The sequence below is a fragment of the Camelus dromedarius genome, chromosome 1 (assembly GCF_036321535.1).
Source record: "Camelus dromedarius isolate mCamDro1 chromosome 1, mCamDro1.pat, whole genome shotgun sequence".
Taxonomy (NCBI): domain Eukaryota; kingdom Metazoa; phylum Chordata; class Mammalia; order Artiodactyla; family Camelidae; genus Camelus; species Camelus dromedarius.
Window position 1 is genome coordinate 42,947,279 of NC_087436.1, and position 22,548 is coordinate 42,969,826.

General features: G+C 37.0%; 1 protein-coding gene across 24 annotated transcripts in view; it reads left to right on the top strand.

The window, feature by feature from the left end:
• Positions 1–22,548, top strand: part of CAMK2D (calcium/calmodulin dependent protein kinase II delta) — a 285,770-nt gene that overhangs the window by 189,393 nt on the left and 73,829 nt on the right. For 21 of the 24 annotated variants that reach the window (XM_031466965.2, XM_010981098.3, XM_031466975.2 and 18 more), the window contains exons 5-7: positions 8,513–8,578; positions 11,684–11,756; positions 22,158–22,260. In XM_031466965.2, coding sequence (XP_031322825.1) covers positions 8,513–8,578; positions 11,684–11,756; positions 22,158–22,260 — 242 coding nt within the window. Of the gene's footprint in view, positions 1–8,512; positions 8,579–11,683; positions 11,757–12,254; positions 12,775–22,157; positions 22,261–22,548 lie in introns of those variants that run through there. The other 3 variants (XM_064479564.1, XM_064479492.1, XM_064479540.1) reach the window with 3 other exon arrangements.

Sequence of the window (22,548 nt, forward strand, 5' to 3'; positions counted from 1 at the left end):
TAAAAGTGAAAAATAAAAGTGAACAAATTAGCAGTAATAACAACTAGCTAATGTAGAATTGTTTGTTAGCATTCAAAATAATGGTCTGGACAATTTTCCAAATCCCTCTGGAATCCACAAAGGAATAGGAAATGGCATTATTTAGTCTTCATTAGATTATATTCTTTTTCAATGTCATCATTATTATCATCAAACATTTTATTTTTTTCTGATTAAAAAATGTTTTATTGTAAAATATACATAACGTTAAAATTTGCTTAACCATTTTTATGTGTACAGTTAAGTGGCATTAAGCACATTCACACTGTTGTTCAGTCATCATCACCATCCATCTACAGAACTCTTTTCATCTTGCAAAACTGAAACTCTGCAACCATTAAACAATAACTTCCCCTGGCAACCACCATTCTACTTTCTCTCTGATTTTGACTATTTTAAGTACCTCATATAAGTGAAGTTATACAGTATTTGTCTTTTGTGACTGGCTTGTTTCACTTAGCATAATGTCCTCAGAGTTCATCCTTGTTGTAGCATATGTCAGAATTTACTTCCTTTTTAAGACTTAATAGAATTTCATTGTTTTCATACACTGCATTTTGCTTACCCATCATCAGCCAATGAACACTTGGGTTGCTTCCAAGTTTTAATTATTGTGAATAATGCTGCTATGAATTTGGTGTATCTTTTTAATATCTTTTTGATACCTTTCTTTTAATTCTTTTGGGTACGTATCCAGAAGTGGAATTGGTGGATCATATGGTAATTCTGTTTGAAGGGTTTTTTTTTTTTTTTTGCAACTGTCATATTATTTTCCACAGCAGGTGGACCATTTTACAGCAGTAGTGCACTGTTCCCACCAATATTCATAAGTGTTCCAGTTTCTGTACATCCTCACCAACACTTGTTATTTTCTGGTTTTTCTTGCAGTGGCCATCCTAATGGGTGTGAGTTGGTATCATTGTGATTTAAATTTGTATCAAACTTTTTTTTAATGCATAACATTGCAATCTATTCCTTGCCTTTAGGAAGCATTCATTTTAATATGCACATCTTGGCAAAACACTAGCTGAGCATTTAATCAGTCTTAGATCAAGGCATCTTGTTAAGCCACACACAGATAAGTATTAAATAATAAGTTTAATGGCTGATGATTTGTTCAGCCATTGCTGAGACCTGAGGAGGCCTGTGATATTAACAGAACAAAAGTAACCTATCCCGTTTCTGCTTTTGCTTTATTCCATGTGCCCTTAATTATGGTTAGCAGTGCTGATTTCATTCATGCTTTTTCATGGTCATTGAGTAGGAAAAACAGTTTTAAGCATCTGAACTTTCAATAGTGATTCAGATTTTTCACCTGCATTTGTGAAAGATAGGTGGATTGAGAAGGGAAAATTGCAAAATAGACGTGGCAGGAGTTTTAGAGTTGAGAAGGGATATATGAGGGATCATGAATAAAGTAAAATGAGAGAAGGTGAAATCCAGAACATTATTGAGAGGATGGATTCAGCAATCAGAGATTAGACAGAAAAACAACAATAAAGTAAGTGCTCCTTTGAAGGATTTAGGACCCTGTGGCCCCACTCCACTTCCCCACTCTGCTTAATACCACAGGTTGGACAGTGCCCATGAATACACTGTCCTGCTTCTCATATTCCACACTGTGCCTCTCCCAGTGTGGTGCCTTTCCTCCTGGTTTGACTCAGGTTTTGAATGGGACAGTTCCAGTGGCCTGTCTTAGTTTTATTATTGTGATTGTATGACTCAGCAAATCTGTCTACATCAGAATCCATAAGAAACTCTTTGGACCTTCTATTAAAGGCAACTCTCAGCTTTTTTTGATTTCCATCATACAGTATATATTCAGAAAATCATTTCTGGACAACCTCAGATAATCTACCACCTCAGCATTGTAACTAGGTATTTAGTTAGAAAATAACTTACATAATAAATTAATCTTAGCTAAAAAAGATACTAGCAATGATGTTAACAATGGACCAGAATTGTGTTTTGAATCCCTCCATCCCCAATTCACATCAGCCACTCCCATGCCCACCATGGCCACTTTATCAGAACTGGCTGTCATAGCTGATTCTGCTCATGTCATGGTTACACCACGTGACTCATCTTAAAACTCATCATTCACCGAGAACTTTGAAAGTTTCTAAACATATGAGAAAGACATAATGTCAAGTAGAAGTTGAACATGTAGATGTTCTCGGTCTCTGTATTCAGTTATAGTAAAACAGGTGTATGGGTTCAGTTCTTCAAAAAGTGAAATATAAACATTACCTTCCTAGAATCATAAAACACTGTGCTTTTATTCCTTTCTCAACCTCTCATCCAAGTACGTACCTCAATAATGAATTCAACAAATACTTCCTGAATTTGTGATCAGACATGATTAGTTCATAGACAAGCTCCGTCTTGTTGGAAAGATACTATAAGATCCAAAACTGAAATACATGATTTCTAGGGAAAGACTGCCTGCAAGATCCCTGTGTTCTTATAAAATGTAATAGTAGGTGATACGATGTCAGGAATATCACCATTATGGCATTGATATGTGATCATCCCACACATCTGGCTCTCTGTGAAATATAAAACCCTGGGATCACTCACTGAACAAGCATTTAATGAGCTTGTCACAGGCACTATGAGTCAACACTTGTTATTTTATAGTGGAAAAGCAGGAACAGATTTTACCCTCTCAGAGCAACAGTACTAGTAGAGAGACAAACATTAAACAAATGAGGACACAGACACATAATTATAATGATGATAGTGTTATGAAGAATGACACAAGATTCTAAAGGGGTGAGATAACTTAAATGAGTAGAGGTCTGAGAATATAAAACTTAAGCCAAATTTTGAAGAATAGGAGGGATTTTCTCACCAGGTAGTAAATGTAGACAGACTGGGATTGTTCTGGAAGAGAGACAAGCATGTGACAAGGCCCAGGGATGGGAAGGAGTTTGGTGCTCTTGAGTAACCGGAGCAAGGCCACTGTGCTTGGAACAGGATGGAGAGGGGCTCCGGGGAGGGTCAGAAGACAGGCAGGTCATGTCAGGATTTTGCTTGGGAAAGCAATGGACAGTTATTTCAGGGCTTCATTTAAGCCTGAGACAAAATTTGATGTACATTTAAAGCTGCTCTCTGAAGAATTGATGGCAGAGGGACAAGCAAGGAAATGGTGCCAATTAGGAGGCTACTGCAGTAGTGCAGGTCTGACAGCGATGACCTGGGCTGGTGACATTGTAGTGGAGATGAAGAGAAGTCTTGATTCAAGATCCATGTTGGGGATAAAATCAGCAGGATTTGTTTAGAGGTTGGTAGATAAATAATACGAAAGACAGGCCTCTTCACCCTCAGATTCTAGCTTAAATACCTGTTAAACAATAAAATTGTGGACTGATACTTACGGTTTCATCCACCCATTTAATCATTTATTGATTCAGCAAAGATTTAGCAAGCCTCTTTTATATGCCAGGCCCTCTGTAAGGTACTGAAGATACAATGTTCCATCATAGATGTCTGCCCAAAGGACCCTTGCACCCCTGGTTGACTATGTATGTTAGAAGGTGGTGCTAGCTTTTCAATTATATCTCCATAGACTTTGTCCCCTTAGCTCAGTAGTTCTCAACTGGGGTGCCTAGGGCAATCTTGGGGTGACTGCAAATAATGGAATTGGCACACTGTCAGGGTAGTGCCCCTGGAACCTAGTGTGGCTTGGTGCTAATAATTTTGCCATTCAAGAGACCGTCCCACATGGTGAAGGATTGTCTGGACAAAAAAAAACCAGTAACACTTCAGTTAATGAACGCTGATTTGCTTCACTCTGAGCAGTTCTCACCAGCAGTTGAACTGACTTTAATCAGGGAATTAAAGGGAATGTAAGTAGGAATGCCTTTATGTCACTTTTCTTCCCAGTCTTCCCGCAGAATCCTTTGGGCTCTCCAGAGATGCTTGACCTGCCCTTCTCTTGCTCTCCAGATTGGGTCCAAGGGACAACTGTTAGGGCAGCACAATGAGAGTAAACAAACTCGTTTTCTTTCTTGTGTTTTGTGCTCTTGGGAAAAGTCCTTAACCTCCCCTACTTTAGTTTCGTCATCTGTAAAAAGGAGATAGCACTGGCATCTTAAATCATGGGGTGGTTCTGTTATAGCCTGTAGAGACTTAGAACAGTGCTTGGGCTTGGCACGTGGGGAGCAACCAATGGATGTTTGCTGTTATTGTTCACTGATATGGAAGGCAGTGTGCTGGGCACCGTGCAGGTAACCCGGACGAATACATCACCATCACAGCCTCTGCCCTGGAGATCACTAGACCACACACCAGTCACCTAAATGCAAAACAGCTAATGAAATGTTTTTGTAAAAACAAACAACAAATCTGACCATGGTGATTCTTTGTTCCATGACTCCTGCTGTCTCTGTCTAGAGTCTTAAATTTCAGGTCTGGTGGCTTCTGCTCACTGAATTTGTTATTCAGCTTTATACTTAGAGTTCCAGGGGAAATTAGTCCTTTTACTTGGAGACATTCCTGGCCCTGCCTTGGCTAGATTGCCTCCTCATTGTAAGTTAGCTGGGCCCTGGTCTGGCTTCCTGTTTACCAATGTGCCTACAGCCTGAGGTTCCTGGGTTTTGCCCCGCCTTCCGGGACATTGGTCCTCATCTCTATGTCAGTGCTGGTTCCTGGTTAATGTGGCCCACTTTGTCTTCCAAAGTCCAGTCTGGACATCCTAGACTCTAGCAGCTGCTTAGTGTCATAGTCGAGGCTGTAATCCTCCTGAAATTTTATAAGGGTTTTATGCAAGATGAAACTCCTTTCACACATTTCTGATATGACTCACAAATATGTATACTAGGAGTAAGAATAATTCATTCTTGCTGGATAACACAGAATGAACCAGCATTCCTATTAATAACAACAAAAATGTTTATCTTTTTGATATGTGGAGTCTCATCTTTTCGTATTTCTAGAATTAGCTTCTCTTTTTCCTTTAAGCCCTAATGTTCTTGAGGTTCATAAATGATAATTAATGCTTCAAATATATAATTGATATGCCTCATATTATAGCAGAATCAGTTTATTCACAAAGACTCTTAATTAATCTAACAGTTTATTCACGGTACTGATTTAATTTGTGATGCTGTATGAGACTTCACATAAGCACACTAAAATTTTTCAAAAATGTGTGATCACTACTGCTTAATTTTGTGCTTCATTAAACAGTAATGTGAGTATAGAAATGTGTTAAAGTTAGAAAATTCAATAGTTTCTCTTTAAGGCAGTGTGTTCTATTATGACTCCATGTTTTTCCTTTCTGGACATTTATCACACATACAGCAAAAATGATAAAGTGGTTCCATTTGCACAAGGATGTTATTGAATAATGAGAAAAATGAATGCTAGAAAATGAGCGAGAGTACTGTCAGACAGTTTACTATCTAATCTAAACCTCTATACCCCTTAAATTTAATAGTTACACCTGACTTTTTAATATTCTTCAGATATAAACTTCTTAAGAAATAAAATCTATCATCATATGTAGCTAAATTTTAGTGATTCTTTTTCCTTTTTAAGCACATGTAAAGTCTAGACTGACAATAGATGGGTAGCATGATTTTCTGACTTGGTTAATTCGTTTAATCATTACTTCAGTATTCGTTAATTGACCAAACATTATGTCTTAGTTGCTGAGTTAGGTGCTAAGGTAACAACAATCAATGTAAGTCCTGATCCCAGTGATTTATAATCTGACATTTCTCATGGGATACGTAATGCAGTTAAGGAGATAACTATATGCAGTAGCAATTTTATTACTGACAATAAGCTTTTTAATCAATGGTAAACACTAACAATTTTATTTGTAGTATGTAAAGATTTTCTAGGTACCTGTGGCCAAAAACAAAGATAAATATGAATATATATCATATCTACATTAGTCACATTCAAAGGAAAGAAATACCAGAAAATTGTTATCACCATTATAGAGACAATAATGGATTTGTTGGAAGTGCTTTCCCTCTAGTATTTAATTACTTTGTATTATAATTTGTCTAGAGCACATTGTGTTGATTGCATCATTATTATAGGTTCTAATTGAGAGTAAAACCTATCTGTGCCAGTAAATGAAATTACATGTACTTGTAGCCATGGATTTCATAATAAACCCATATGAAGCTTTAAGTGATCATTTTAAGAGGTCCATTTTGTCTGTAAAAATAATAGAATTGAAAATAGTAACTTCAGCATTAAAGGACTTATAAATATCCAGAATGCAATGGAGATGGAGGGAAAGTTGCATAAGCTTTCGGACACATTTGCAGTTTTTAGTATCACATATTTTCATTAGGAAAGGAGAATGTAGAGGAGAATAATAACTGGTGGTCTCTGGAGCATGTTATCATTTGATGATGTTTCAGAACTTATTGCAACAAAAAAGTAAACAAGAACAACAAAAAACTCGAGTAATTTTATCTCACACTCTATAATGTACATACACCAAACTTTATACCTTCACCCTATACTTGCCCAAATGACTCATACCTTCTAAACTTCTAGACATACAGCCAGTGTAATTATGGAAAAGCTGTGCTGTGTAGTGACTGAGGGCACGGGCTGTGGAGTGGATGGCCCACCTGTGCCACCTAAGGCTGTGTGAAATTGGGCAAGTTACTTAACCTCTCTGTACCTCCATTTTCTCATCAATAAACTGGGCTAATGGTAAAACCCATCATAAATTATGAGAATTTATCAGTTAATATAATGCTTAGTACACTGCATGGCACGTAAGCACTCAGCAAACGTTAGCTATTATTATAAGACAAAACTCCAGAGCAAAAATTTTCTTTTAAAATCAAGCCAGGTCATAGTAGAGGAAGGAATGGTTGATAAATACATAAGAAAATGGTTTATTTCACCAATAATCAAATTCATACTAACATGAGATAATTTTTTTCCAATTAAGTAGGCAATTTCATTTATTGATAATGACTATTATTAGTAATGATGTGGGCCTGTTGGCACTCTCACACTGTTGGAAGTACAACCATTTTGGAAGGCATTTTGCTTTGTCTTCCAAACAAAATTTTAAATGTGGATACTCTTTGACCCAGTAATTGTACTTTTATCTGCTATAAATACTCTCAAAGATGCAAATGTATGTATGTGTGTGTATGTGTGTACAACACACATTACTTATTTTAAATAGGAAAAAATGCTTCTCACATGAAATGGTGCCCATGATTTAATGTAAAATGAAAAACGCAATTAGCCTAATAATTCATAATTATTGCATGATCACACTTCAGTGAGAAAAGTATTTCTTTGTTTACAAAGGGAAAAGTATAAATGTTAAAAGATACACAAAAAGTTGAAAGGATACACATAAAGTTAAAATTATTTTATTCCAGAGAGTGGAATTGGGTAAAGAGATAGGGAAAAATTTGGCACATTTCCATATTTTTAAAATTTTACTACAAAATAATATGACTTTAAAATTTAAAAACACATTTTTTAAGTGAGGGGTAAAAAAAAGCCTAAGCCAAAGACTTACTGGTTAGGGAATTCTAGCCCCAAAGCAGTAATCTTTTGGACCTGGAAAAGAAATTAATCCCAAAGGTAGTTACATTTCCGTGTTTCAAGAGCTTTGAAGTCCATGGTGTGAATGAACTTCCTGGAGGAACCAAATCCAGTTGCTGAGATGTGGGAAAGTCTTCACTTAAGGGCAGGCAGATGCAGCTCCTTCCCAGTTGGCCAAGGGATCACTGCTGCCTCCCAGGTCATTGCCAAGACCCTGACTCTTAGTTCACTGGCAAAAACATGGAACATAAAGGAAACTGGAGTGCTCTACAAAGAAAATCATGCACTCAGCCCGAAAGTGGTGTGTATTTTGGAAGACCATCTCTAGCCTGTAAAGGCATGTTCATTGCATTTTAAAAATGAGCCCCTCCAGAGAAATACAGCCTGCAGACTCATACTCTACAGCCACGATCTGTGTCATCACTTTTTTTGTTCAGAAAATGTTCCTAAACGGCTCTACACACTTTATCAGACCTCACTAAATATTTGGAGAATTGAAGAGTTTCATAGAAACCATTTTCTGTAAGAGATAGGTCTGAATATATCTCTGGTATATAGAAAATTATGTCCTCAGGACCTAGTGATACAAATAGAAAAGATGGAAATGTTTAGATTAATATAAATTGACCATTGTGAAGTCTCATAATGTTTTAATATACTTTGTTTTGATAATAATTTTTAAAACAATGAAAACAAAAATCCTATATGATCGCAAGTACAAATCTGTTGATGACTAGTTTTTTTCTTTTTTTGCATTCTTTTTTATTGAAGTCAGTCTATAATGTTGTGTCAGTTTCTGGTGTACAGCATAGTATCTCAGTCATACATATGCATGTGTTTATTTGTTTTCATAGATTTTGAATATAGTTCCCTGTGCTATACAGTATTTTCTTCTTTTTTAATGTGAATATCTTGTCTGTCCTCACAGAGTCACTGGAGGTGAACTGTTTGAAGACATAGTGGCGAGAGAATATTACAGTGAAGCCGATGCCAGGTAAGTGGCTTGCCCTGGGCAAGATACAGGACTCAGCACTCAGATGACGATTGCTCAGTATATCTCTTTACAGATGTATCATGACACTTTAGGATTTATGAGAATTTTATAATACCATCTTAGACTTCTTTTCATGATGAATTCCTCTCAATTGATATTTCTCTCTCTTAAGGATTTCCAAGATGATTCTTTGAAGGAAAAGAAAAAACTCTGAATCTGGTCTAAACTTTATTTTTATCTGATGTCTATAGTTAGAATGCATATTTTATTTTAAAAAGCCTAACAGGAAAGACTTCTGCTAAAAGTACAGACTTTATCAAAGTTATGAGATGAAAATTGAAATCCTCTGATCTCTAGAAGCTGGGCTTCCCAGTATCGTAGCCACCAGTCACATATTTAATTTCAATTTCAATCAATTAAAATTAAAAGTTCCGTTCCTCAGTTGCACTAGCCCCATTTCAAGTGCTCAGTTGCACAAGTGGCTAGTGGCTACTGACTGGACATAGCAGATACAGAGCATTTCCATCATCACAGAAAGTGCCGTGAATAGCCCACGGCTAATCAGAGACCATAAAAATGAACAGACTCCAAAAGTCCCAGTGGTCTCCTTAAAGCCTTATGAGCTGTTTAACTCTGGAAATTTGACTAACGCCCTTGGAACTCTCACTTGAAAAATATTTATTCAGGTATTTCAGAGGGTTCAAGAGGGTTTTCCAATCTTGTTAATTGGCAAAATCTTTGCAGAAGTGACTAACATTTTGTCTAATTTGAAACTTCGTAGGCTACACAAAGGCAGTGCTTTTGGAGTGAAGTAACATTAATCTGCTTGCTTAAATACTGCTTAGACTGTGTGGTATTAATTTTTGTTGGCATTTCTTATGTGTATATTCTGTAGTTGTATTTTGAAAAATCTAGCCGTGAGTGATTGGCTCATTATTAACAGTGTAAATGAGATGGTCTGTAAATTCAGTTACTGACGGCCGTACGTGCCTGTTCTCCAGTGCTGTCAGAGCTTCCAAAAGCTCCTGATCCCCCTATAGCCTGGCCCTCAGGAGACTGGCAGCTGACAGAAGGTTCCCATCCCTCCAGAGTAGCACATGCATACACAGGCTCACTTCTAAATTTCTAATTAGTCTTCTTGTTTTAGTGCTATTGTTTACTGTATTTTGTGAATCTTATCTGAACATGACTAATCTTTTAATGGAATTTTTACTGCCAAAGTCAAGTAGAAATTCCATATTGCTTATCCTATGATGAGTGAATCATCACTTGTTCAGTTTATGGCCCAATCTTCACATCAGGCCTCTGAAAAGGGGCTTCAAAACAGCCTTGGAAGTAGTTATTTGCCCACTTGCCAAAGGAGTAATCTCTAATCAAGGTAATAAAGAGGTTAGGGAATTTCATTTATTTTGCTTTTCAAAGTTATGTTTAAACAAGTTGCTGTTGTGTTTGAAAATATTGGTTGAAATTAAAATAGAGACCATGTTCATTATTGAACAGCCCTACAGATCACAGGATAGGCCCTGTGGGTTGAATCATTTCATATGCATGCTTATAGCAAGTTTTGGAATTTACAATAGGATACATTTTAGGGTAGATCCCACCCATAATTAAGGAGAGGAAACATTCTCTTCCCAACTACAAGCATGAAATAATTTGTAAAAGACTATTTAGTGCTAGTCTTTAAGAAGTTAAGAATTGAGTCTGTTCTCACTAGGAACAAATGGTGAAGTTTATTTAATCTGAATTATTTACTTCTTTATTTTCTGTTATTCATTAGGCCAAATAACTTATGGGTTTCAAGCCATAATAAGCTGTGGTTTGATATGAGAGAGTGAAATATTCCTAAATAAAAGTGAACATTATTATAGAAGGGAAAAGAGTCATATGATTTAACAAATAATTACCAACACTCCAAAAAACTGTATAGTTAAAAATAATCAACGTGAGGCTCTTTCAGTGGTGAGAGTTAGGAGTAAGAGCTAGAAAATCACAATTGTGATCAGTTTTGACATGTACATTGTAAAAGATTAGACGGTGATCACTTTTTTTATTTCAAGAATTTACTTTGGAGTAATACTATTTTGTACGTTAAATGATTGAAAATGGCCTCATTAAAATATTTGCTTAACCCTTAAATGGATATAGCTCTGTATATACCAGCATTTGAGCCTTGTACAGAATTCTTCAGTGTGATCTGTTCTATGCTACTGTGCGTCAGATGACAGCTCCTGGAACCTTATAGGTGCCCATCAGTGATTTCTCCCCTCTGATTAGCAGTCTGTTGGACATCAATGAGCCTTCACTAACAATAACATAAATTCTACATTTTAACATAGTAATAAGCAAAAGTTTTCCTTCAGTAAGGTGTATGGAAATGTGTTTAACATTCACCAGTGCTCCAGGGGGTTTTAAATTTTATTTGTTTTTGTAAGTTCTTAGTCTTTTCCCAGAGTATCCCTGTACTGAAGAAGGGTTTGTTTTGTGCCATGGGGTTTACTTTAAATTCTCCCTCTGTTGTTGGAGACTTGCACTAGTTTTCCTATTATATCACACAAGAAGCACCATTCCTAAGTCAAAATGGTAAATGTCTCCCTCCGTTTTTTGTTTTTTTTTTTTTTTTTGATCCTTGTTTCACCTGCCACTTCATCTGTGTTTACCCTCTTGTTTCAACACCTATGTTTAATTGTGACCTCAGATTTTAAACAGTTTAGATGTGTATGAGAAATGCCCATAAATTTTGTGTAGCTGAAGAATTTTCCCCAAACATTGTGGGAATTATTTACAAAATTTTCTCCCTGAATATGGAAATTTTGGCTTCCATATACAAATGATTTAATTTGTAGAGTTGTAATGAAAAAAAAACACAGCTCAAATTGTTTTGTCTGAACATGTCACAAATTCTATGTTGGATGTCATTTTTGTTAGAACCAGAATTAGCTTTATTCAGCATTATTTAATTCCAATGTAAAGCTAAAAAAAGTGAGAAAATATAATTTTTGTTTGTTTGTTTGTTTTGTTCAAACTTTCATTTTATTTTGTATTAAATGTGATTATGTGCCTTTAAAATGTTCTCCCTTCCATTCTGCCCTTGTATCTTTACAGTCATTGTATACAGCAGATTCTAGAAAGTGTAAATCATTGTCACCTAAATGGCATAGTTCACAGGGACCTGAAGGTCAGTATATGGAGTCCATAAATCTAAATCAAAGGAGGTTTTTTGTTTTTTGGGTTTTCTGGGGAAAGGGCAGAGGGTGGGTGTTTAAAACGGTTCCCTTGCCTTTCCCAACTTCTCCCTAAAATGACTAAATGATGAAATGATACTGCATGATGCCTCTTTCAGTTTGCTCATCTACAGGCTAAATATACATCACAGAAGAAAGGGGAGGACAGTATTAAGAACACAACCTGTTAAGTTTCCGAGCAGTAAACAACCAGAGGTGTTTTGAGGCGGGGAGGCTTTCCTGAAATGTCCAGCACTTGCCTGGAGATGAACTTGGCCTGTGATGTATGTCCGCTTGTAGATCTAAACACCACTTCTGTTCTGAGACCATGGGTTGCTGTAGCAGAACAACTGGTTACGCATTGCTCCGTTTGAGTCTGATGAACCCTCAGGCAAGAGATAATAATTGCCAGCTAAATTAAAGCACATGAAGTTAATGATTTATCAAAAATTCATTATGTATCCTAATTTAACCTTAATGGTGCCTTGACTGCTAATGTGACAGCTTTGGAATGATACTGGAAAAATGGGAGAGGATAAGGAAGTAGCTTTTCTGTGTGGGTTCGAGGTGGAGCACAGAACTTTAAAAATCATAGTTGTGTTCCAGTTCATTTCCTGCAAGGAATCGTACCCAGGAAATGAGCTGCTGAATTAAATGAAATACTTTCAAAATGGATTTTCTGGGACAAGTGGACCCACATTTTGGCTCACTTCTGGCAAGATCCTAATTGTTCTGAGGTAGTAGTCACTCTACTTGAGTACGTGTTTACACTGCTGAAGATGTTTGAATACAATGCCAGTTGTCTGCTAGTTCTGCACCTTAACCCAGTCTCTCTGAGGGTGTACAGACAGTGAGTGTACGCTTGGAACTAACACACGCCCCCTGGTGTTTGCATGCAGTCATTGCATTCAGCAGATCCTGGAGGCTGTGCTACACTGCCATCAGATGGGCGTAGTCCATCGGGACCTGAAGGTGAGTAATGCCCTTGGAGCAGACAAACCACCACACAATTCCTAATGACTGTTCAGCTGTAGTTATGCCTGTAAAGGCAAAAGGATGAGCAATAAAGTCGTGTGGACTCATTCTGACACATTACGAAAACCCTTTCCCTCTCCACTCTCTTATTTCATCTCTTCTCTAATGCACACTTGAGAGTCGTATAAATCCTACTGTATCCAGAGAGAAACAATTTCCTAACATGACCAATAAATAGGTTATATTTCCTTCCTCCCAAGAATGGATATAGCATTCAGTGTGACTTTGAGGAGGACCGGAGATCTCTTCTTCATTCTCAACTTGTTCTGTGGATATAATGATGTTTGTTGATCAAATGTGTTATTTTATAGTCATACTATATACTAATATTATGTAAAAGGTTATCAAAATTAAAAGTAAATAGAAATTTCTTAAGTAGATTTTGGTTCAAGTGACTGGTTGCTACAGAACCCCAGGTTGAATGCTGAAGCCTCTTTCCCTTCATTCCAGTCCTGGGAATTCTGAGGACACTGAGGCTTCTTGGTTTTTTATTTATTTATATACCTAGGGGCCAAGAGGATGCGCTTAACCTCTACTATCCCCTAGATACTATTGCCTTTTAAAACAGGTGGAAAAAAAGTGAAACAAATTTTATTATCAAATAATATATATCTAACATATATACATACTAAGACTTTCTAAAACTTGACTCAGCTTCTAATACCACTGAGGATGAGAATTGTTCAGATCATTTAGAAATTAAATAGTTCAGAAAAGAAGACTATTCTTTATTAATATTCTGACCCTCTTCTCTCAGCATTCTACTTTTACTTATGAAATTTCAGAGAAATAGTGACGGTCTAGAAATTTAAGTGGAAGAAAGCTAACTGGGTGGGCGAAATAGCAGATGTGAGCAGCACTATATAGTTGTGATTCTTTGTATGAAACCCCGGCCTTTTCCAGGCTTTAGTACAATGGTGGCAGATAATTTAGAGCGTGTTGAACTGTAGTGTGTGCAGTGTGAGGCCCTAGGCTGGTTTCTCCTGGACAGACTTCTCTAGTTATAGTAAATTGCCAATCTATATTTTCTTTTCATTTAGTATGTTCTAGAAGAATATGTCTCTAAAGATCCATGGTGAATTACTTGAAGATGTGATTTACTAGCAAAACATTGCCTTAGTTTTCTGGAATCTTCCTTTGGTTTCAGTTTGAGTTTGGGAGCCCTAAATGTCTAGAGGACGGGAAGGTTAATGGCTTGTTCTTTTGGAAAACTTAGACAGGACTGTGTCCGTCTGCTACCACTTACCAAATTCTCCCATCAGGATAAAGGGAAAACAATATATTCCTTTGAAATTCCATGTCTTTGGCAATCAACTTCAAAATTCCTTTCTAGCCAAGGGAAGACCGTGCCCATTTTGTTACTTCTTAGAACTCACAGTGGTACTTTCCTTTGTAATGTGCACATACACGTTATTGGTGCTGTTAATCAGAGACTCTAATAAATTTGTCATTTGAAACATTTCACTCCATTTATGTAATTGTAAGTATACTGTAACGGCCAAGGATGAAAAATGTGAATTCTGTCCCATGACTTTTAAAAGATATTTTCTGAGGTCATGATATTACACTTCTGTAAGTGTCCAAATTCAGCTGAGCCCTTCAAAGGCAGGAACTTGAATCAGAGATGGGAGTGGGCCTAGGATGTGGGCTGGGAAGAAAAACATATTTTCTGGCATATGAGCAAAAGTCATTAATTAAAAACTCAGGCAGGTGATTTCTGGAGAGGCTCACGACCAAGAGAAATAGCCTACTGTGTCCCCTGTCAGATTTCTTACAGGGGAGATAAATGTTTTTCTTTCCACTCTTACTCTGATTTTAGGAGAGGACAGAGATGAACTTCTTGATAGAACTCGTTACAGTTTCTGTCATTGTGTCTTGGTTTCTGTCACACTGCTGACTTAGATAAACTTGGGTTGAGTCTAGTTCTTGTGCTTGTTTCAACAGGCTGTGCTGTCAGCGTGCTAGGAGAGGCCCGCGCCTGTGCCTGAAAGGCAGCCTGTGCACACCTTGAGTGTGCTCTGGCACCGGCTCTGTTTCGTGTCTTTTCTACCCACCACGTATAGTCTGATAAGGATATGACTTGTCATAGCATATTTACCAACATAGTAAAATGGAAAAGATCAACTGCTGAAACTTACTACCAGGCTTTTAACAAAAGGTTGCCCTTACTATTATCAGGCCATACATTTTTGTTTCCATATCATGAGTTGTATGTTAATTCACGTGCAGTAAAGAGGCACGGTGTAATTTGTCCATATCACTGAAATAAAAACATAGGAAGTATTACATTTATCATCATTGTCACAGGCACCCATGAGCATGTGAGTGCTGTACAGTTTGTTTAAAAACCCCTCCTAGAACAGTAGCTGTTTAACGTTGTGCCCCTCTGCAGTACTCAACGTGGGGCCTTCTACCTGGTAAATACTGCAGCTTAGTCCTTCGTTTGAGGAATGAATGCGGTTCAACCAAAAGCACATTTATAATGTAAAAGGCAACATGGAGTAAAATAGATCGTTGTGTATGTTAATTAATATTGGATAAAATAAAGAGGATAAGCATATCCTCTTTGATACAGTGATATTGTAAAGATCTCCATTTGAGTATTTGAGTAACTGCCACTCTTGGGGGCTTATCAAACAGTAGAATTTACTGGACAGAAAATTATCAGGATCTACAGACCAGGCTAAGGCATAGCGGGCACTTTGAGGATGCCCCAGAAATGACAATGGGAGGAGGTTCAGAGTGGTGGGATGTTGGTGTGATGGAAGCACACCAGTCAGTATCAGCACCATCTGCTGGGTCCATGGACCATAGCCTTTGGTCTCAGGTGCAAAGTGTCAGGCCTGTGGATGTTGATTCAAGCAGTATTAGGAAGATTAAGCAGTGGTGACATAATTATAGGACTGTAATTCAGGGATAAGATTCTAGTTGTTGAGAGGATTTGGATCAAGTCAGAACCTTAATAATAAAAGCAGCAGTAGCTGCCGTTTATCAGTTACCATGGACCCTGTGCTGCGGTAGCACACAAATCTTCAGAACAACTTGATGAAGAAGGTGCTATGATTGGCCCCAGGTTGCATAAGGGGAGGTTTAGCAACCGTGAGTTAGAGAACTTATTCCAGGTCACTCAGCTGGGAAGATAGGATTTAAGCCTAAGCAGTCAGATTACAGGGTCTGCAAGGCTGATCACTACCGCTTCTCAACTGAGTTAGATGAATGAATAGAAAAGCCTTCTAGAGACCAAAGAATAGTTCAAAGCAGTGATGGGGAAATAATTTTACCAGCAACATTAAGGATTACTGGGGAAAATGGGTCTAAATTTAGTGATTGAAGAGATTAAAATAATCCCCACCTATGGGTTTTCAGAGCTATATAAAATTTGTATCAGTAGGAATAAGAGAATAAGGTATATTTAAGATACAATGTGGAGGAGGAGGGCAGTATAATTTGGCAAAAGAGCAATGTATAAAGTAAAAATACCCGACTTGGGATCAGTAAGGTGGCATTGGCCACAGCCTTTGGAAGATGAGACATAGAGAAGAACGAAATGGATTTGCCACGTTTAATTTAGGCCACATCAAGACAAGCAGTTTGGAGTGCTTAAAAAGAGATTATTTTCGAAGAGTGGATAAGTGTAACTTGGTGTTGGTTATTTGTGAACCAATCATTTAAAATCCAGGTATCAAAAGAAAAAACCAAACGTTAATCAGACATTTCTTGAGCACCTACTAAGGCCCTGTCTCGGCTTTGGACATAAATTAGAGCCAAACAGAAACAGACCTTGTGCGTGTGGAACGTGCAGGCCGGTGAATTAAAGATCACTTAAAAATATGTGGAAAGTGTGCTTGTGCTGTTCTTCCCAGAAAGAAGTACATCAGAGAAGTACGGCATCCAGAAATATATCAGGTCCAAAAGAGCTTGCAGTAACAAGTGACAACTCTCTGTCACAGGAAGTAAAGGAGTATCAAGTCAGATGTGTTCTCTCATTTCAGAGCCCGGAGAATACAATTTCCGTGAATCAGTTGACAGAAAGAAGTAAGTCCGAGGAGACAGATAGCTGTGCATTTTCAAATAACTGTATTTCATACAAAGTCATAAGATTTCTTTAGTTCAAAGTATAAGAGAAATGGTTACTAAACCACTTCATGAGCAGCAATCTGGAAAGGAGGCTTCATACATACAACCGAGTCTTTTAGCAACAAGTCAACACCCGTGAATTGCCTCAGTGGAAAGTGCTGTCTTTCATAAAGCCTGACAGAGTAGTGTTATTTAATGGAAAAATCATTAGGTGAGTGGATGGATATGAGACAGACAGGTAGGTAAATAGATAGATGGACAGACAGATAAATGGATGATTGGATGGATGTGTGGGTGAATAGATGAAGATATTTTAATGAAGATAATCTAGAGATTTGGGATTTTTAAGACTACTTCATAGAAATCAAGTGTATGAACAGAAAAGAAAGGAATCCATTTTCTGGCACTATGATAAATATTCAGTAAATCCTTGTCACCGTGGGTAGTAGATATATCAAACTGTGAATTCTACATCTTGAATAATTATAAAATCACAATTATTCCACTTTTCATAGAACCATCTTTTTAAAAAAAAACTTAAAGAACATATCATTTGTGCATAATGTGTGTAGGTATATTAGAAACAAGCTATATATGTGAAAAATTCCAGTCATTCTGGAGTTGGTTTATTGAGTGCTTCGTGTATGCCAGGCTGTGGAGAAACAGTGGGTAACCGGCAAAGTCTCACTGTGGTTACACTCTGGTTCTTTCAATCTACCTGATAGTGTGTGCTGATAATGTAGAAGTAAATCAAGAAACAGGAATGGACTAGATTGATTCTTACAAACTTGTGTATATATGTGTGGTGACAGAAATAGTACTTCCTAATCACAAACCTCAAGCACATGCCTCAGCTATAAACTCCCCATGCTAAGGACATAAATTCAGGCATCTGTACTATGTGAAAATAAAAGCAAAAGTCCCTTGTACCATGTGCATAAAAGAACCTCTGCCATGTGCATGAATGAGCTGATAGTCAAGTTTTTCAATTCATGCAGTTTCATTTAGTTTAGTTTATTTCTAGGAGCTTTGTTCACACCTTCCTTGGCAAAGGAGAAGTGACTGAAAACACACCAAAGCATTGAATGATTAACTTCCTGTTGAAATATTGAGACTTTCCAATAGAGAAAAGAAATTTAAAAGAACAGTTTCACTTCATAAAAGCTAATATCCGAGGGAATGTAAGAGTCAAATAATACGGACTAATAAAACTAGTAACTTGCTGTTTTATAATATCTGTAAAGAAAAAGCATTTTTTTTAAAAAAGTAAATCACATGATTTCACTACACATGTACATTCCGAATGTTGGAGTTTATATTGGTTAGATGGTTATCACATAGTGCACGGATAAATCTGTGATATGACTGATGTTGAAGATGTTAATATGACTAATATTAAAGATGATCATCACCTTTGCTGAATCAGTTCCTTAGTAAAGATCATATAGTTTAGAAACCCTCGTGATGTTTATGAGATTTTCAAGAAGCAAGATTAAAACTATGTCTTTTCATAAGTTTTCCCCCTGTTTTATTTGGATCTGAGTAGTAAAAATTTTTGAGTACTTTGAATTCTAAAAATATCTACTGAATGGACTACCTTTTGAGAATGAACAATGTTTATATCATCTGAGGAGTTTCCTCAGCATCACATCTTTAACAGGAAAGGGTGAGGAAGTCTGGCCTCAAAGTCTTTCATCTTTTTCAGCCTCCTTACCTCACTTATAAACTGAGGGGGTTGAATTATTTTATCTCCCAAGTCTCTTCTGGTTCTAAAAGTGATTCCAGCAACTTGTTTCTGTACTTTGAGATATTTGAACAGTTTCAAGAAATCCCAAATCACCATGAAAGGAGTTGCCATTATGTCCATATGGAAGTACAGAACAAAGCTTGCAAACAGTTGCTGCTCATTACAGCTGATATGCTATAAATGGTTGTTGACGCTAAGACCAGATGTCGTGGAAAATCCTGCATCATTAGGAAGCAATGGGGTGGGGAACGAACCTGGGTGTGAGAATGTCAGTAGAATCTATTTAAAAACCAACCTAAACAGTGATTGCATTATAAGAATTTGAGATATCTATATACTTGTGATGTTCATTTCAGGGATGAAGAACTAATTAATTAGTTCCAAGAGTCTATGAGTTACCCCAGTCCACACAGTTGATAACAGTGAGGCCCAGGACGTAAGTCTAGCTCTTCACCCTCTTTCTAGATCATCCTCAATCATCAGTGTTGCCTCTCATAGTGCTATGCCCCCAAGTTCACCTAGAGCTGTGATTGAAGACCTGGGTTTCTGACCTCACCTTTCTCATTTGTTTTAGAAAATCAAAATAGTGGAACAGTAGCAGATAAAAGGGTAATGATGATCTTTCTAAAGAAGTAGCCACTGGTTAGGTGAGAGATTCTACTATTTCAGCTTTTGTAGAGTAAAATCACAAATCATTTTCCTTTCTGTAGGCATTCACAATCTGAACTAACCTACTTGCCAGTGAACTTTTGTGGTACAGTATGTTTTTAAGTTGGAGGCTGTGTGAATGGTAGTAATTAAAGAAAATCAGAATAAGTGTGTATGCCCTGGTTTAAATGTTGGTTTAGAAATTCTTGGTAATTAAGCCTCCCATATCCTTGCAGGACATGTCAGGATTACTCACACAACTGTATTGCAAAGAGTTGTATATAAGTCAAATTTGTGTGATACTGTTAATGTTTCTCCGAAGCTGGCCATTAGAAGAAACACTGTGATAAAACATTTTATAAAGCAAATAATCCTTTAATAAAGTCAGTAATCATCCTAATTTTTCAGTTGGCATTCCATAATACTCTATTTTAGGCTTGCCTAAAAGATATGCATAAACATGAAGCCATTTCAGTGCTATTAATTTTTAAATCTATACAATACCTTTGAAATAGCCCTGCCTTTTCCTGTACATAACTGCAGCTGAACAGTCTTCATGGGTATAAGGTGAAACACTGATCCAGATGGATTTATTATTTCCCGGATGACTCACAGGCCCCTAAAGGGAGGTCTTCTAGGTCGCATCTAGGTATGACTATTTGCCTCAGTCATTCAGAGGCCATGCATGTTAAAACTCTGGGGCATTCCATTCCACTTCTTCTGAATTGGCAGATACTTGGCATTTAAGGGCATAATGCACAGAGCACTGCCCTAAAGCTTCTTGATTTATTGATAGGAATAAAAGCACATTAAAGTTTATTCACTGATGAAACTGGCATTTGCTCAACAAACTTTAAATAGCACTTGAGATTTAAAACACCTAAAATGACTGATTTCTAAAGTGTTTGGAACTCTTTCCTTGAGTGAGTCTGTGCTTGTCAAACTAGGACAGATGTGCATGAGCAGAGATTACTGACATTGCAATGCTTTTGAAAGTGAAAGTTACTGAGAAATAAACCATTGCTTACAGTTTAATGAGGTTTTCTCCAAGTTACTTATTCCATAAATTAAGAGCTGTAAATCACTTCTTGATTGAATCAAAAGATGCATGAGTATAAATTTTAAATTTTAGTTGTGAAAATAAAATGTCAGATATTAATAATATAACTGGTTAGGTACTATAGTATATTGATGGATAAACAGAGTTCCAAGTAATTTTGAATGTTAAGTTTTACTTAAAGTTATTTTAGTGTGGAGATCTTTCATATTCTTGAGACATCTTCATTCCAACACCCACATTAAATTATCATGTAGTTAGTGTTGATGTAAAAACCCTATCAGCCCTAAAAAAAATTACAGAGCTTTCCTTACAATTACCAATTGTCATGGCAGTGATGAATCTGATGGCAGTGAGCAGCAAGAGCCTGAAGAAGTCTGGTACTTTATTAAAACTTACTTGCCTACACTCTAGTTCTTGCAGACTTAACCTAATTTCTTCCAAGTTCTGGATATGAGTCTTTGCTAATTTGCATGGCTGGCTTAATTAATAAATTAAATATTGGTTTAGGCTGTGTTTACCCAAGGTCAAAACAACCTACAGAATTGACTAATTCAGTAAGAGGAAAAAAAGTAGCCAATTTCATGAAAAAAAAAAAAAAATGAAAGTAGTTGTTAATGTAGAAACAAAACCAGTTTGATTGACTGGTTTTAGATTTTTCAGACAATTGTTTTGGCACTTGTAGAGTCCATTGTTTCCCAGCTTTTTTCAATCTGAGGCACATCTCTGAATTTGCCGGGTCTTATCCCGAGGTAAGGAGATGAACCACTCTCCCGAATATATATTCCAATCCGGACATACATTCATCCAGATACCTGGGGATGATAGACTTCACCATATTAATTAATTAGCCTCCTTTTCCTAACCATCTTCTCCCTTCATCTCTTAAAATCCACAGAGGTGGCCCAGGGAAATTTAAGACTGTCCTGGTGCTTATTTTCAAAGTACCAATGTATCTCGATGCCCTGGTTGGGAAACAGTGGTGTAGACACAGCCTTATTCCAAGTCTGAGTTATCAGTCCTTGAGTAACAATAAATACCTAAGAAAATAAAATGTGTCTTTCTTACAGTATTCTGAGATGTGAAAATAAATATATAAGTAATGCTTTGAATCACAGTTTGAAGACATATCAATTATTTTTAAAAATTGGCTTATGAAAAAAAGCCGACTATAACATTTGGCAAATAATAGTAGACTCTTTCTGCCTTTAAGAATAAACAGATTCTTAAAGACAGCAATTTTAATACAGAATTCAGAGTAAGACTCAAAAATTTGTATGGAAATTGTTTGGAAACACAGAGGAGTCAAAATCACTACATTTGGGTCCAAACTGTTGAAGTCAACTAGGATTTAATTTGCACAGTTTCATTTGCCAAATGTCTGTAGTTTGGTCCAACTCTTGTTATCATTTTGCCAAGTTTCCTTCTGCTGAAAATGTCTGCTCTGTTAGGCTTCTAAGCCAATGTCTGTGGCCAAGTCATGCAGCCCTTGGAAGCATGTGAGCAGGTCAAGACAGGTGCGCCCCTTCGTTGGATTTCTCCCTAAGTGAATTCTCTCTTCAGCCCAGTATCTCTCCAGTGCATTTATGCATCTGTCTGAAGCCTGCACACATGATCATTTGTAATCATTTTCTAACTACATTTTCCCTGGGATTTAGGAATGAAAGTCTCCGGGAGAGAGGACAGTGCATGACTTTTTTTTTCCCTCCCTATCGTATAAAATGCTAGTTTTGAATAGTCACTTAAAATCGGTTCTCACTTCAGTCTTTCTTTTTTTCTTTCTGAGTAAAGCCTGAGAATTTGCTTTTAGCTAGCAAATCCAAGGGAGCAGCTGTGAAACTGGCAGACTTTGGCTTAGCCATAGAAGTTCAAGGAGACCAGCAGGCGTGGTTTGGTGAGTAGAGGCCCTCCCTCTCCTGAGCAACTTGTTCTTTTCTGGCTCCAGGCACATCCCACTTCCTAACCAAAACTGGATGGAAATGTTCATTTTGACAAGTTGACTAATTTTAAGATATTGGACCATTATAAGTACCTAACATTCCTGACATGAAAGGTATATAGTGCAGAAATAATTTAAGGGAAAATATAATAGAGCAATAACACATAGACTTTTAAGTTAAAGGATGGGTAAAAAATGGATTATGTACTGAGAATAGTAGGAGGATTGCAAATATTCTAAGAT